Source organism: Eubalaena glacialis, chromosome 11 (genome assembly GCF_028564815.1).
Source record: "Eubalaena glacialis isolate mEubGla1 chromosome 11, mEubGla1.1.hap2.+ XY, whole genome shotgun sequence".
NCBI lineage: Eukaryota > Metazoa > Chordata > Mammalia > Artiodactyla > Balaenidae > Eubalaena > Eubalaena glacialis.
The window spans coordinates 89,383,491-89,401,411 of record NC_083726.1 but is presented as its reverse complement, the minus strand read 5'-3'; the positions used below and the strand labels follow the sequence as shown (position 1 = coordinate 89,401,411).

The 17,921-nt window shown below is 35.5% G+C and overlaps 1 protein-coding gene across 6 annotated transcripts in view; it reads left to right on the top strand.

The window, feature by feature from the left end:
- DNM1L (dynamin 1 like) overlaps positions 1-17,921 on the top strand; it is a 63,843-nt gene that overhangs the window by 21,442 nt on the left and 24,480 nt on the right. For 3 of the 6 annotated variants that reach the window (XM_061206573.1, XM_061206571.1, XM_061206572.1), the window contains exons 2-6: positions 9,770-9,917; positions 13,249-13,287; positions 14,764-14,810; positions 15,229-15,300; positions 16,548-16,634. In XM_061206573.1, coding sequence (XP_061062556.1) covers positions 9,770-9,917; positions 13,249-13,287; positions 14,764-14,810; positions 15,229-15,300; positions 16,548-16,634 — 393 coding nt within the window. The remainder of the gene's footprint in view (positions 1-9,769; positions 9,918-13,248; positions 13,288-14,763; positions 14,811-15,228; positions 15,301-16,547; positions 16,635-17,921) is intronic. The other 3 variants (XM_061206569.1, XM_061206568.1, XM_061206570.1) reach the window with 1 other exon arrangement.

The following is a 17,921-nucleotide window of genomic DNA, read 5'->3' as shown; positions in this document are numbered from 1 at the left end:
AAGAACATAAAGATAAAATATTAGAGGACCTAGAGACTGTCATATAGATTGAAGTAAGCCAGAAAGAGAAAAATAAATATCATATATTAATGCATATATGTGGAATCTATAAAAGTGGTGCAGATGAACCTATTTGCAAAGCCGAAATAGGGACATAGATGTAGAGAACAAACGTGTGGACACCAGGGGGAAAAGGGAGGGGTGGGTGGGATGACTTGGGAGATTGGGATTGACATATATATACGCCTAGGTATAAAATAACTAATGAGGACCTGCTGTATAGCATGGGGAACTCTACTCAGTGCTCTGTGGTGACCTAAATGGGAAGGAAATCCAAAAAGGAGGGGATATGTGTATACATATGGCTGGTTTACTTTGCTGTGCAACAGGAGCTAGCACAACATTTTAAAGCAACTATACCCCAATTAAAAAAAAAAATTTTTTTTAAATGGGGGAAAAAAGATAAAATACTAGAAATAAGAAAAGTGAACAATTTCTAAGAATATTATAAGTAGTTATGCTTATAAATTTGAAAATCCAGGAGAATTACTTGACTTTTGTGGATAGATTTTTAATCAAACACATAAAGAACAGGAAATTTCCGGGTTTTTTTTTAACGTCTTTATTGGAATATAATTGCTTTACAATGTTGTGTTAGTTTCTGCTGTATAACAAAGTGAATCAGCTATATGTATACATATATCCCCATATCCCCGCCCTCTTGCGTCTCCCTCCCACCCTCCCTATCCCACCCCTCTAGGTGGTCACAAAGCACCTAGCTGATCTCCCTGTGCGATGCAGCTGCTTCTCACTAGCTATCTATTTTACATTTGGTAGTGTATATATGTCAGTGCTACTCTCTCACTTCGTCCCAGCTTACCCCTCCCCCTCCCTGTGTCCTCAAGTCCATTCTCTACGTCTGCATCTTTATTCCTGTCTTGCCCCTAGGTTCATCAGAACCCTGTTTATTTTAGATTCCATATATGTGTATTAGCATACAGTATTTTTCTCTTTCTGACTTACTTCACTCTGTATGACAGACTCTAGGTCCATCCACCTCACTACAAATAACAATTTCATTTCTTTTTATGGCTGAGTAATATTCCATTGTATATATGTACCACATCTTCTTTATCCCTTCATCTGTCGATGGACACTTAGGTTGCTTCCATGTCCTGGGTATTGTAAATAGTGCTGCAATGAACATTGTGGTACAGGTCTCTTTTTTATTTTTATTTATTTTTTAACATCTTTATTGGAGTATAATTGCTTTACAATGGTGTGTTAGTTTCTGCTTTATAACTAAGTGAATCAGCTATACATATACATATACCCCATATCTCCTCCCTCTTGCGTCTCCCTCCTACCCTCCCTATCCCACCCCTCTGGTAGGTCACAAAGCACGGAGCTGATCTCCCTGTGCTATGCGGCTGCTTCCCACTAGCTATGTCAGTGCCACTCTCTCACTTCGTTCCAGCTTACCCTTCCCCCTCCCTGTGCCCTCAAGTCCATTCTCTATGTCTGCATCTTTATTCCTACCCTGACCCTAGGTTCTTCAGAACCATTTTTTTTTCCTAGACTCCATATATATGTGTTAGCATACGGTACTTGTTTTTCTCTTTCTGACTTACTTCACTCTGTATGACAGACTGTAAGTCCATCCACCTCACTACAAATAACTCAATTTTGTTTCTTTTTATGGCTGAGTAATATTCCATTGCATATATGTGCCACATCTTCTTTATCCATTCATCTGTTAATGGACACTTAGGTTGCTCTCATGTCCTGGCTATTGTAAACAGTGCTGCAGTGAACACTGTGGTACATGTCTCTTTTTGAATTATGGTTTTCTCAGTGTATATGCCCAGTAGTGAGATTGCTGGGTCATATGGTAGTTCTATTTTTAGTTTTTTAAGGAGCCTCCATACTGTTCTCCATAGTGACTGTATCAATTTACATTCCCACCAACACTGCAAGAGGGTTCCCTTTTCTCCACACCCTCTCCAGCATTTATCGTTTGTAGATTTTTTGATGACAGCCATTCTGACCGGTGTGAGGTGATACCTCATTCTAGTTTTGATTTGCATTTCTCTAATGATTAGTGATGTTGAGCATCCTTTCATGTGTTGTTGGCAATCTGTATATCTTCTTTGGAGAAATGTCTATTTAGCTCCTCTGCCCATTTTTGGATTGGATTTTTTTTTTTTTTATATTGAGCTGCATGAGCTGCTTGTATACTTTGGAGATTAATCCTTTGTCAGTTGCTTCATTTGCAAATATTTTCTGCCATTGTGAGGGTCGTCATTTTGTCCTGTTTATGGTTTCTTTTGCTGTGCAAAAGCTTTTAAGTTTCATTAGGTCCCATTTGTTTAGTTTTGTTTTTATTTCCATTTCTCTAGGAGGTGGGTCAAAAAGGATCTTGCTGTGATTTATGTCATAGAGTGTCCTGCCTATGTTTTCCTCTTAGAGTTTCCTCTAAGTGTCTGGCCTTACATTTAGGTCTTTAATCCATTTTGAGTTTATTTTTGTGTATGGTGTTCTAATTTCATTCTTTTACATGTAGCTGTCCAGTTTTCCCAGCACCACTTACTGAAGAGGCTGTCTTTTCTCCATTGTATATTCTTGCCTCCTTTATCAAAGATAAGGTGACCATATGTGCATGGGTTTAACTCTGGGCTTTCTATCCTGTTCATTGATCTGTATTTCTGTTTTTGTGCCAGTACCATACTGTCTTGATTACGGTAGCTTTGTAGTATAGTCTGAAGTCAGGGAGCCTGATTCCTCCAGCTCCATTTTTCGTTCTCAAGATTGCTTTGGCTATTCGGGGTCTTTTGTGTTTCCATACAAATTGTGAAATTTTTTGTTCTAGTTCTGTGAAAAATGCCATTCGTAGTTAGATGGGGAATGCATTGAATCTGTAGATTGCTTTGGGTAGTATAGTCATTTCCACAATGTTGATTTTTCCAATCCAAAAACATGGTATATCTCTCCATCTGTTTGTATCGTCTTTAATTTCTTTCATCAGTGTGTTACACTTTTCTGCATACAGGTCTTTTGTCTCCTTAGTAGGTTTATTCCTATGTATTTTATTCTTTTTGTTGCAATGGTAAATGGGAGTATTTCCTTAATTTCTTTTTCACATTTTTCATTGTTAGTGTATAGGAATGCAAGAGATTTCTGTGCATTAATTTTGTATCCTGCTACTTTACCAAATTCATTGATTAGCTCTAGTAGTTTTCTGGTGACATCTTTAGGATTCTCTATGTATACGTATCATGTCATCTGCAAACAGTGACAGTTTTACTTCTTCTTTTCTGATTTGGATTCTTTTTATTTCTTTTTCTTCTCTGATTGCCATGGCTAAAACTTCCAAAACTATGTTGAATAATAGTGGTGAGAGTGGGCAACCGTGTCTTATTCCTGATCTTAGAGGAAATGGTTTCAGTTTTTCACCACTGAGGATGATGTTGGCTGTGGGTTTGTCATATATGTCCTTTATTATGTTGAGGTAGTTTCCCTGTATGCCTACTTTCTGGAGAGTTTTTATCATAAATGGGTGCTGAATTTTTTTGAAAGGTTTTTCTGCATCTATTGAGATGATCATATGGTTTTTATCCTTCAATTTGTTAATATGGTGTATTGCATTGATTGATTTGCATATATTGAAGAATCCTTGCATTCCTGGGATAAACCCCACTTGATCATGGTGTGTGATTCTTTTAATGTGCTGTTGGATTCTGTTTGCTAGTGTTTTGTTGAGGATGTTTGCCTCCATGTTCATCAGTGATACTGGCCTGTACTGTTCTTTTTTTGTGACATCTTTGTCTGGTTTTGGTATCAGGATGATGGTGGCCTCATCCTGATACCTGATAGAATGAGTTTGGGAGTGTTCCTTGCTCCGCAATTTTTTGGAAGAGTTTGAGAAGGATAGGTGTTAGTTCTTCTCGAAATGTTTGATAGAATTCACCTGTGAAGCCATCAGGTTCTGGGCTTCTGTTTGTTGGGAGTTTTTTTTTTTTTTATTAATAGCTACTTTATTTATTTATTTATTTATTTATTTTTGGCTGTGTTGGGTCTTTGTTTCGTGCGAGGGCTTTCTCTAGTTGCGGCAAGTGGGGACCACTCTTCATCGCGGTGCGGGGGCCGCTCTTCATCGCGGTGCGCGGGCCTTTCACTATCGCGGCCCCTCCCATTGCGGGGCACAGGCTCCAGATGCGCAGGCTCAGTAGTTGTGGCTCACGGGCCTAGTTGCTCCGCGGCATGTGGGATCTTCCCAGACCAGGGCTCGAACCCGTGTCCCCTACATTAGCAGGCAGATTCTCACCCACTGCGCCACCAGGGAAGCCCTGTTGGGAGATTTTTAATCTCAGTTTCAATTTCAGTGCTTGTTTTTGGTCTGTTTATATTTTCTATTTATTCCTGGTTCAGTCTCGGAAGGTTGTGCTTTTCTAAGAATTTGTCCATTTCTTCCAGGTTGTCCATTTTATTGGCATATAGTTGCTTGTAGTAATCTCTCATGATCCTTTGTATTTCCGTAGTGTCTCTTGTTACTTTTCCATTTTCATTTCTAATTCTGTTGATTTGAGTCTTCTCCCTTTTCTTCTTGATGAGTGTGGCTAATGGTTGATCAATTTTGTTTATCTTCTCAAAGAACCAGCTTTTAGTTTTATTGATCTTTGCTATTGTTTCCTTCATTTCTTTTTATTTATTTCTGATCTGATCTTTATGATTTCTTTCCTTCTGCTAACTTTGGGTTTTTTTGTTCTTCTTTCTCTAATTGCTTTAGGTGTAAGATTAGGTGGTTTACTTGAGATTTTTCTTGTTTCTTGAGATAGGATTTTATTGCTATAAACTTCCCACTTAGAACTGCTTTTGCTGCATCCCATAAGTTTTGGGTCATCGTGTTTTCATTGTCATTTGTTTCTAAGTATTTTTTGGTTTCCTGTTTTCTTTCTTCAGTGCTCTCTTGGATATTAAGTAGTGTATTGTTTAGCCTCCATGTGTTTGTTTTTTTTAAAGTTTTTTTCCTGTAATTGATATATAGTCTCATAGTGTTGTTGTTGGAAAAGACACTTGATATGATTTCATTTTTCTTAAATTTACCAAGGCTTCATTTGTGACCCAAGATATGATCTAGTCTGGAGAATGTTCCATGAGCACTTGAGAAGAAAGTGTATTCTGTTGTTTTTGGATGGAATGTCTTATAAATATCAATTAAATTCATCTTGTTTAATGTGTCATTTAAAGCTTGTGTTTCCTTATTTATTTTCATTTTGGTTGATCTGTCCATTGGTGAAAGTGGGGTGTTGAAGGCCCCTACTATGATTGTGTTACTGTCGATCTCCCGTTTTGTGGCTGTTAGCATTTGCCTTATGTATTGAGGTGCTCCTATGTCGGGTGCATAAATATTTACAATTGTTATATCTTCTTTTCGGATTGATCCCTTGATCATTATGTAGTGTCCTTCTTTGTTTCTTGTAATAGTCTTTATTTTAAAGTGTATTTTGTCTGATATGAGAATTGCTACTCCAGCTTTCTTTCTTTTTTTTTTTTTTTAAAGTAAAGTGTCAATTTCTTTATTTATATTTATTTTTGGCTGTGTTGGGTCTTCGTTTCTGTATGAGGGCTTTCTCTAGTTGTGGCGAGTGGGGGCTACTCTTCATCGCGGTGCGCAGGCCTCTCACTGTCGCGGCCTCTCTTGTTGCGGAGCACAGGCTCCAGATGCGCAGGCTCTGTAGTTGTGGCTCACGGGCCTAGTCGCTCCACGGCACGTGGGATCTTCCCAGACCAGGGCCCGAACCCGTATCCCCTGCATTGGCAGGCAGACTCCCAACCGCTGTGCCACCAGGGAAGCCCCCTCCAGCTTTCTTTTGATTTCCATTTGCATGAAATATCTTTTTCCATCCCCTCACTTTCAGTCTGTATATGTCCCTAGGTCTGAAGTGGGTCTCTTGTAGACAGCATATATACAGGTCTTGTTTTTGTATCTATTTAGCCAATCTATGTCTTTCTGTTGGAGCATTTAATCCATTTACATTAAAAGTAATTATCGATATGTATGTTCCTATTACCATTTTCTTAATTGTTTTGGGTTTGTAATTGTAGGTCTTTTCCTTTTCTTGTGTTTCCTGCCTAGAGAAGTTCCTTTAGCATTTGTTGTAAAGCTGGTTTGGTGGTGCTGAATTCTCTTAACTTTTGCTTGTCTGTAAGGTTTTTAATTTCTCCGTCGAATCTGAACGAGATCCTTGCTAGGTGGAGTAATCTTGGTTGTAGGTTTTTCCCTTTCATCACTTTAAATATGTCCTGCCACTCCCTTCTGGCTTGCAGAGTATCTGCTGAAAGATCAGCTGTTAACCTTATGGGGATTCCCTTGTATGTTATTTTTTGCTTTTCCCTTGCTGCTTTTAATATTTTTTCTTTGTATCTAATTTTTGATAGTTTGATTAATATGTGTCTTGGTGTGTTTCTCCTGGGATTTATCCTGTATGGGACTCTCTCTGCTTCCTGAACTTGATTGACTATTTCCTTTCCCATGTTAGGGAAGTTTTCAACTAAAATCTCTTCAAATATTTTCTCAGACCCTTTCTTTTTCTCTTCTTCTTCTGGGACCCCTATAATTTGAATGTTGGTGCATTTAATGTTGTCCCAGAGGTCTCTGAGACTGTCCTCGATTCTTTTCATTCTTTTTTCTTTATTCTGCTCTGAGGTAGTTATTTCCACTATTTTATTTTCCTGGTCACTTATCTGTTCTTCTGCCTCAGTTATTCTGCTATTGATTACTTCTAGAGAATTTTCAATTCCATTTATTGTGTTGTTCATCATTGTTTGTTTGCTCCTTAGTTCTTCTAGGTCCTTGTTAAACGTTTCTTTTATTTTCTCCATTCTATTTCCAAGATTTTGGATATATTTACCATCATTCTCTGAATTCATTTTTAGGTAGAGTGCCTATTTCCTCTTCCTTTGTTTGGTCTGGTGGGTTTTTACCTTGCTCCTTTATCTGCTCTGTGTTTCTTTGTCTTCTCATTTTGCTTAGCTTACTGTGTTTGTGGTCTCCTTATCGTAGGCTGCAGGTTCGTAGTTCCCATTGTTTTTGGTGTCTGCCCCCAGTGGGTGAGGTTGGTTCAGTGGGTTGTGTAGGCTTCCTGGTGGAGGGGACTGGTGCCTGTGTTCTGGTGGGTGGGGCTGGATCTTGTCTTTCTGGTGGGCAGGGCGTGTCTGGTGGTGTGTTTTGGGGTGTCTGTGAACTTAGTATGATTTTAGGCAGCCTCTATGCTAATGGGTGGGGTTGTGTTCTTGTCTTGCTAGTTGTTTGTCATGGGGCGTCCAGCATTGGAGCTTGCTGGCCGTTGGGTGGAGCTGGGTCTTTGCTTTGAGACAGAGATCTCTGGGAGAGCTCTCACAGATTGATATTACATGGGGCTGGGTGGTCTCTGTTGGACCAATGTCCTGAACTCGGTCTCCCACCTTGGAGGCTCAAGCCTGACACCAGGCTGGGGCACCAAGACACTGTCAGTTACATGGCCAGTTATGTGGGGATTTTCTTGCCTTTTGGGAAGTCTGAGGTCTTCTGCCAGCGTTCAGTAGGTGTTGTATAGGAGTTGTTCCACATGTAGATGTATTTTTGATGTATTTGTGGGGAGGAAGCTGATCTCTATGTCTTACTCCTCCGCCATCTTGAAGGTCCCCCTGCCGTGTTGTTTAAATTATTTTAGAGTACAGAAAAGAAATGGGGGAAGCACCCATTTTACTTATGAGAGGGGTAAACCTGGACTCCAAAACCTAGCAAAACTGGATGTGCCACATAACCTTAAATTTGACCCTCTTTATCCACTCAACGTTACTTTTCTCCATCATAGGGGACCTTTCTGGACAACAGGAATGGGGCCCTATGTCCTCTACCTATTCGGTTTGGAAATGGGGAGCCTTGGCAGGACTTAGAGAAAGGAGAAGACTAAAGTCTGGGTATTTATTCCCCTGGCTTACTTCCTATGTGTAGGTGCCTTAGGCTGTCTCTCTGAAAGTTCTCATCCATCTTTTGGAGCTTGTGAGTGATAAGAGCTGCTCTGTCATTACCAGCCCACGTTATTGCACTATCCCTTGTGATCCCCCTCTTCCAAAACTTTGTAAATAGTCCACTTGTAACTAAACTCTCCTTAAATTATTCTAGCTTGAATGGGCCATCTGTTTCCTGTAGACCCTTTCTGATACAGTAGATGAGTTTAGGGTTTTTGCTTTTGTAGAAAGTATGACATTAGAAGATGTACTAGTTTTGACTAAGAAAAAATACAGTAAGGAAAACATATTCTGTTACAGAAAAATATGAATTACAAAGTTGAAAAAAATAGCAAATTTGTAAACATTTATGTATAATATAAAAATGCATAATAGAGACAAGTTTATATATTATTTGATTATATACTGTTTATGAGTATTGTGTCTATGTTAAATTTCCTCAGTGTGATCATTGTAGTGTGGTTATATAGTAGAATGCCCTTATTCTTAGAGATATGCCACTATATTTAGGGATGAAATGTCATGACATATTAACCAACTCTCAAAAGGGACAGCAAAAGAAAAGAAAATATGTGTGTGTGTAAGAAGAGACATAAAGCAAATGTGTCAAAATACTAATAATTATTTAAGGTGTATGGTACTTTTGTTAAGGTATATGGGTATTCACTGTTAATATTCTTCCAACTCTTGTGGCTTTGAAATTTTCAAAATAAAAAGTTGGGGGAAAATATTCAAAACAACAAAAAATAAATACTTACATGGATAAAGATCTTTATAAACTAATAAGACGCATAATATACCAGCATTTGAACAAGCAAATCACTGAAGGAGAAATACAAAAGGCCTTTAAACAAAGTGATACTAGACTGAATAATAAAGAAATGCAAATTTAAATGAACTGTCAGTGTTTATCAAAAAAAAGTAGCAAAGATTCAAAAAAGTGGTAATGCCCAATGCTGATGGGGATACAGCAGATTGAACATGAAGCATAGCTTGGTGCCTCCCATCTTGTAGTGTGCAGTCTGGTAGTATCTGAATGCATAAAATCTGTATGCTCTTTAATCACAGCAGTTTTATTTAATGAACTAAGTAAATCTAATGAGGTCATAGGATAAGTGAGTAAGGTTATATGTACAAAGTATGTTCATTGCAGCATTGTTAGTAGTGGCAAGGACCATTTAAATGTCCATCAGTTGGGGTTTGGTTTTACATACAGAATACTATTTAACTATTAAACACAGAAGTAAATATACTGATATGGAATGATATCCCTGATTGTTATATTAAAAATAAAAGTGGGTTAGAGAAAAATACACATAGTACTACTATCCCATTTAATGTAAAATATCTACATGTTCTGGGCATAGTTTTATGTATACCAATATTATATAGGTTTTGAAATTACCTAATATTATATGGTTGAGAGTATCAGAAAAGGCAGGAAAATTATGGGGAATTGGGGCTTATATAGTGTCTCTCTCTTTTTTTTTGAGTTATAAATTTTTATATATCCCATGAAATAATCATAGATATTGTTACCACATAACTAATTGATTTTGCACTAGGGTATATATTTTCTCTTTTTGTACTATTTTATTTTAAAGAAATAAAGATCATATAATAGAAAATATAACTAAACTTTCATTTTAAAAGACTTTGCAATAATTTTTTTAAAGTAATTATATAGCATAGTCTTACTGAGTTACAAAAAAATCTGTTAAGAAACTCATTTTGCTCTTGTGTATTCCGTTTTCAGAGCAGTGGAAAGAGCTCAGTGCTAGAAAGCCTAGTGGGGAGGGACCTGCTTCCCAGAGGCACTGGTATTGTCACCCGGAGACCTCTCATTCTGCAGCTAGTCCATGTTTCACCTGAAGATAAACGAAAAACAACAGGAGAAGAAAATGGTAAATTTTAGAATTGGAATAAAAATTATTTAAAAATTCTTCATTTTTGGTCCAATCTTAAAAAGATATGAGCTAATTAGAAATTAGTGGCTGTAGCAAAATCAGAAGTCTTGTGAAGAAAAGTGGTATGCGTCTTTTCTCATGTAAAAAAAGAGTAATTTTTGTTGTTTTTGAGGACCATGAGTCAACTTTTTTGAAAGAGAACCTTTTTGGTAATTCAGTTTAGTAAACTGTTGTTAATGCTATTTAGTGGAGGATCTAGTGAGCTACTTGGTAAACGAGAATCAGTTATTTTTAAAAGTTTTTGTGTCTTTTGGAGTGTTTTACACTTTTTTTCCTTGTGTTTAAAACAATGTTTTTGCTTTTTCACTTTGTTTTAGAATTTAAATATTTTCTTTTTTTTGCCACGCCATGCAGCGCACGGGATCTTAGTTCCCCGACCAGGGATCGAACCTGCGCCCCCTGTAGTGGAAGCGTGGAGTCTTAACCACTGGACCACCAGGGAAATCCCTAGAATTTAAATATTCTAGATTCTAGTTTAAAGATTTACTTTTAAGTAAAATTAAAATGATTTAGCTTTTCAGCATAGCAACGTTATCTTACCTTCCCTTTTCTGGTCTTGCCATTGTCTGCTAATTTGAATCTTTGGCCCTTTAATCTAAGATGAATATTATTTTTAGAAAGAGTTTTTTAAAAAAAATTATTATTATTTTTGCCACACCACGTGGCATGAAGTATCTTAGTTCCCCGACCAGGGATCGAACCTGAGCTCCCTGCAGTGGAAGCATGGTGTCTTAACCACTGGACCGCTAGGGAGGTCCCTAATTATTGTTATTTTTTTTACTATCCTTCTCTTGCTAAGGCTTAACTATATAGCACATACTTTTTAGATTCCTCCCTCACCCAAATAGTAAATGTGGAGTATCATGATAAGAAAATATGCACCATCCTTTATAGCAGTTCTTCTTTGGTTAAACTGAAAATATTTTAAGACACACTATCTTTATTAGCATGTTTTAAATTGCCTATTAAATATGTATCCTCTATTAATCATACTTTTACATTAGTGAGGTTTGGAATGTTTGATGAGAGTAATATGTTTAATCTTCAGTGTTTGGTTCACATTTTGTCTTATTTATAAAAGTCTATAAAATGTTCTAAGTATTAAATTGCATTTGCAGCAGAGTACCATGTTTGTTTCTCATTCTGCAGAGATCTGTTTTCAGTGAAGTTTCATTCTGTTTCTTGTATTCTAATCTAAGATGGGATGATAACTTCATGCAATTGAAGTTACTTTAATTTCTGTATCTGATCTTTTCCTTTACTTATTATAGGAGCATTGTTGTGATAGCTTGATTTTTTTTTTTTTTTAAAGGGGAAAAAAAAGACCTGTCATGAGCATCTACAATGACTACAGAAAGTTAATCGCTAAAGCAAGTTAATGAAGTTGTAGATGTTAACATATAATGATATAATGATAAATATTTTTGGATAGACTGCCAGAGGATATGTAGGAGTCTTTTAATTATATTAGGTAGCTTCTTGGTATATTATTCATCACTTTGCTTTTCTGTAATATTTCTTTATTATTGGAATTCTGAACCTTGAATTTAATCATTTTGGACTAACTTATGGTCCAGCTTCAAATGTATAGAATAACTCTTTAAAAATTTCATTCACTAACTAACATCATCAATTTTACCAAATACCTTAAACTAAGACTTCAAGAAACTGTATGGTGTTAAGTCTGTTTCTTTTAACTCTTCATTTTCTTTAGTCATCTTGAAAAGGGCAGATGATATCCTTTCTCTCAGAAACTGTTTGCAGATGTGGGCAGTGTTTCTGAAAAGGGTGTACATTTCAGTTATAGAAGTGTCAGTTCCTTGGTATCTCTTTGTTTGTATGTCCACTCTGTTTTGTTGATGTCTCTTCTTGGTGGTTGGTCAGTAAATCTGCATATCTTTACCTATATATATATATTTTTTTTTTTTTTCCCAAAGCTTAGTGCTTATTTTTTATATTAAAAAACATAAAACCTCACTTAAAATGACAACTCAACCACCCAGAACACAAAATAGATTTTGTAAATTTTGAGTACTAAATGTCATATATCTTATTAATAACTAGAATAGTTCTTTAACTTCTCATCAGAGCCTATTTATCCTTAGGATAAACAGTTCTACCTTACCACAAATCATTCTACCCTAGAGGAAATTATAAACCGTGAAGCAGGAGACAGCCAGAAGAGTATGAACTACCTGACAGCCTGGCAACCACACAGGAGAAAGGGGAGGAAAACGTAAAGACAGGAGAACTTCAAAAAAAGAAAAAATCAGTCTCTAACCATTTTGTATAGGGATTTGTAGCCTCAAAAGGCTTTATTATGTAACAAAGGCATAAGTTACCATTAATAGGTAAGTTTAAGAGCAGTGGATTCTAACACGACATGGAGCAGTATAATCCATTTTAAATATAGGTCCATCAAAACTGGCTAGACTATTTAAATATTACTATGTATAATTCAATTATCAGGAAAATTTATTTAACATGAGACCCCTCATTCTGCCAACTACATAGGATAATTGAGGTGTCAATATATAGATTTATAGTATTTCTCATCTTGCCCCCCACTTCTGCCAATGTAAAAGAATTTTCTGATAAAATCTTATTAAAAACAAAAACTGTTTTCAAGTGAGATGGTGGTTTAGTTTGAACTTTGAACTCTAGGATTACCTTTCATATATTTGTAAGAAATAAATCAAGTTTTCCTCAGATCTCCTTGTAGACTATGTCCAAAAGTAGCATGCTGACTAAAGACCAAAACTGTTTCTGTGGTGTTCTGTTAAATTCAATACATATTTCAAAGAAAATAATCCCTTATAAAGCTCAATTGGTAAATACTTTCATATTTACTTTCAGGGTTTTGAAAGATGTGTTTGATATGTTTTCTAGATTTTTTTCCACTAGGTAATTTATCTTTACCCATAGTTATCAGATATCTAAGACAAATTTTTGAATAGTAAATTAATTTTAATCCGTTTTGTTAGAATTAGAAACCAGAGGTGATATAATTAGGTGTAATGGAAAATAAAAATAAATTATGGCACACTATATACTTCATTTATGTCATTTAAAATATTATATACATCCCTCTAATTATAACTAATTGTAATGGAAGTTTTATAGTTGTAAATTTGGAATAATTGAATGCATTTGAAATGGCATTTGAAATGTGTCCAGGTTTTTTGCACACTTGATATTTTAGAAAGGTTTGAAATATTAGGGATAAGCACTAAACTTATCATTCTGTGCTGTTTCTCTTTAACTACAGACCCTGCTACATGGAAAAACTCAAGACACCTTTCTAAAGGTTTCCTTTATCCATTTGTTTTTGGCCCTTCTTTTCCTATTATGCCTGCATGTGTGCTTTTGTACTCTTACAGGCTGTGTGCATTTTTTTTCTTCCATTTTTATTTGCCTATCCACGTTGATTGATTGCAGGTGTTAGTGGTTCTTGTTACCTTTTGGCATTGCATCAGAATGCAGGCTTTTTTTGGTGGTGAATGTAATTTATTTTATTTTTATTTTTAAAAACATGCTTGTGAAGCCAGGCCTCTTCTATATGATAAGGTAAATTAAGAACACCCCTTTGGTATATAGTACCTGCCTCTGAGTTCTGTTCATCTAGATTACTCCAGTCCTCCAATGAGACTTCTTGGAAGAAGGTACTAAGCTTCAAGTAGGTGAGCATTTTACTTGCAAAAAGGATCCAGTTTATTTACCTTTATCCCACCAAAGAAATTGATCCACCTTTTCCTCAGTAAATATTTATTTTAATATCTTCCAGTCATTTTTATTTTGATCTCAGGTGGCTGATATGTGTTATTCATAAACTTAATCATTAAGACATTTAAAACTCTGAATTTGGCAAAAGCAGAATAGCTGTGCTTGGGGGAGGCAAAGTTAGTTTACCTTTCTACAATTAAGCATTTCTAGCTTCTCTGGAAAAATCAGAACAAAATTTGCTATCCAAGTCTCAGACCACTCAAAACAGTACCTGCAGTGAATAATTTTTCCTTTTTTCAGCAAGTGCAAGAGGAACAGACCTATTTTTGGAAACTACTGGCGAGTAGCAACTCCATACAGGGCATATGCCAGGTTCCCCCCACCCCCCCCACCCCATGCCATTTCATTTCTTTCCTACCTTCAATTCCAAGGGAGAACATAATCTTGTTCCTGGGGGGGAAAAATCACGTTGAAAATGCATATAAATTATGGAGTAGCTTCATACTACTGAGAGAGCTCTTTAAAGTAACGACAAATTGTGACTTTATGGATTACCAACAAGAAACCAAATTAAAATAAAAACGACAAAACAGAATGAAAAGTTAGCTGTTTCATTCACATATTGCAAATTTTTATGAGTTATGTGTAAATCTATTATATATGCTTTTTGCATTATTCAGTGTGACTCATAAGTTTTCTTCTTTTAGCCATTAGCTTGAGTATTTTCATCAGATAAACTGCTTTTCATGTGTAAGATATTTAAAAATAAAGTATACATATTTTACTATAATATGAGGAGAGGTAAACAGTTTTACTTGTTAAAATCTAGATTTCAAATAGTGGGAAGACCTGTGAGCAGCTCTGAAATTAGTCGTTTCTGAAATACCTGGTACAATTTTGAAAATGTGAGAGTGTAATTTAGCAGATCTTAAAATATAAGTTAACTTGTAGTTAATGGCAAAATAGGAACAAATAATATTGTACTGCCTTTTTGAATTCCTAAATAAAAATAAAAAGTAATTTCCATAGTTTCCAATAAATGGAGTTTTTCTTTTTCCAGGGGTTGAAGCAGAAGAATGGGGTAAATTTCTTCACACCAAAAATAAGGTAATTTAACAAGAATATGGTAAAGAAGTAACATGTTGAAAACATTTTTTTTGGGTACAAGTAGTTGATAATTTAGTTTCTTATGATTGTCAGTGTAGCATTGTTATCTTGAAGCAGCTGTTCCTTATAAAATAAATCTTATCTTAACATTTCTAACCATAGTAGTTTATTTGGAAAACATTTAAGTTGAGCCCTGTTCTCTCTAATTTGGAGACTCTTAACTGTTGTGGGCTCAGGCAGCTTTGAAAAACTCATATAAACTATGACTCTTTGGCTCAGAAAAATATATGTGTATATTAGAGTTTGTTTACTAATTCTCTGAAGCAGATCCATAGACATCCTTGAAATTTATCAAACCCCGCTTAAGAACTTTTAATCTTATTTTGAATACCGTGTTTTTTGTTTCAATAATTTTTAGCTTTACACAGATTTTGATGAAATTCGACAAGAAATTGAAAATGAAACAGAAAGGATTTCAGGAAATAATAAGGTAGGCATCTCTTTAGAGCTGGAAATTATAACCATCGGTAAATATATCATCGAGAGTATTCTGGTCTTTGAAACTAATGGAGTATTTTCCCAAATATATAAAAACTTTATTTAATACCTTTTGTTTCTTAGAGTTTTTATATGCTATCAGATATTTCATTTAGGTGTTTATTCTTGATCTTGAGATGTGTATATCACTTTATTATGTAACTTTTTAATTCAATACTTCCTACAGTGTTATCTTTTTCTGCTGGATTGACTCTATTCTAATTTAAGAAGCAATATATAACTTACAAGATCCATGTATTTTGAAGAGCTCTTTTTCTTACCTGAGTAAGGCTAGATTTACTTATGAAAGCAAAGAGAGGGAAATTAAGGGTTTTTTTTTTCAGTGAAAATGAAAAGTAATGTTAACAACTGAATTGTCTTCTCAGATTCTGAGAATTTAAAGTAAATTAGGTGTCTAAGATACGATTAATTTTGACACGAGGCACTATCACTGACTCCCTTAAATGCTTCTGTTTTCTCTCTCTTCTTTCTTTATTCTTATTACTTTTCTGTTCCCCTCCCTTTTGTTGTTACCTCCATTCTTGTATGGGTACATTTAATCGCACAAGTGGGCCTTAGCTAAGTACTAATATTTAAAAAATATTTATTGAGTCCTTTTATCTGCCAGATGGTATGCTGGAGAGGTTTTTCCTGACAAACAGGCATTTTTGGAGCCATGTTAATTTCTTTATGCCTATTCAGGATATTTTTCTCTGTTTTAGTGATTGACTAAGCTTTGTTTATTATTGATCTCTGGGCAGGTTACCTTTTAGTTACTGCTGCTGCTGCCATACTTCCCTGATTTGGATAACTTGTTACCGATGTCTCACTCCCTGAACTCAAGAACTTCATAAATTTGGATAGTGATACATTATTCTTTTGTTCAGCACTAAGTCTATTAAACATATTTAAGAAACGTTATCTGCTGAGAATCCGGAGAAAAGAATGTGAAATAATATAGGGGAAATAAATTGTGTATATTAATAGTATAAGGTTGGATGGGATTATAACCTATGGCTAGCTGCCTTATTTCCTATATGTTTCATCACGTTTTTATTGTTGAAATGTTTTAGAAATCATGGTTTATTTAATATTTAAAAGCATCTAATGTATAATACTTAAAATGAGGTTTACTTTAGCATTTTTATTCATTGAAATTTTAATGTGATTTTAATATGATATTTTAAAACTTATTTTTAGGGAGTAAGCCCTGAACCAATTCATCTTAAGATTTTTTCACCCCATGTTGTCAATCTGACACTTGTGGATTTGCCAGGAATGACTAAGGTAAAGAATAGTTGTTACTCATTGTGGGTATGGTCATGTTTTTTTTCACTTGAACAAATGTAGTTTTTCCTTAACCTCATATGGATTAATCAGCCTTTTTTTTTGCAACTACCTTGATCTATTAGCAGCATTTGACATAGTTGAGCCCTTCTGTCTCCTTGAAACACTTTATTTACTCTGCTTCCAGGATACCACACTCTAGAGGATTATTTCTGATCTTACTGGTCACTCCTTCTCAGTCTCTTTTGCTGGTTTCTTATCTTCTCAGTGTCTAAACAGTGAGTGCCCCAAAGCTAAGTTTTTGGACCTCTTGTCAAAGGGGTACACCTAACCTCTTGATGATTTTATCCAGTCTTATGACTTTAATTATGAGTGTCTGTATGCTGACAACACTCAAATATCTCCAGACTTGTATATTCATCTTGTATATCCAACTGTCTACTTGACATACACACTTCAGATGTCTAATAGGCCTTTCAAACTTGATGTGTCTAATACCAAATGCCTGATCTGTCCCTCAACCTGACTTGATCTTTCTACAGTCTCCTCCATCTCAATAAATGGCAACTCTGTTCTACCAGTTGCTTAGCCAAAAAGTTTGTAGTCATCCTTGACACTTCTTATCCTACACCCTACTTTCTCTGTCAGCAAATCCTCTAGCTCTCCTTACCTTTAAAATACAGGCATACCTTGGAGATATTGCAGGTTTGGTTCCAGACCACCACAATAAAGTGAATATTGCAATAAAGCGAATATCGCAATAAAGCAAATCACACAAATTTTTTGTTTATCCAGTGCATGTAAAAGTTATGTTTACACTATACAGTCGACCCTTGAACAAGGGTTTGAACTGCATGGGTCCACTTATATGTGGATTTTTTTCAATAAATATATTGGAAAATTTTTTTGGAGATTTGTGGCAATTTGAAAAAACTTGCAGACAACTGCGTAGCCTAGAAATACTGAAAAGGTTAATAAAAATTAACATACAAATCTATTATAAAAAGTTAAAATTTATCAAAACCTATGCACACACAGACTGTACATGGTGCCATTTGAAGCAGAAAGAAATGTAAACATATGTAAAGATGCAGTATTTAATTATAACTGCATAAGATGAACTGTAGTACATACTGTACTACTGTAATAATTTCATAGCCACCTTCTGTTGCTGTTGTGCTGAGCTCAGGTGTTGTGAATAGCCCGTTAAAATGCCGTGTGATGCTAATCATCTCTGCTTGAGCAGTTCTTCTCTCTAGTAAATCATGGTAAAAGGTGATCTCTTGA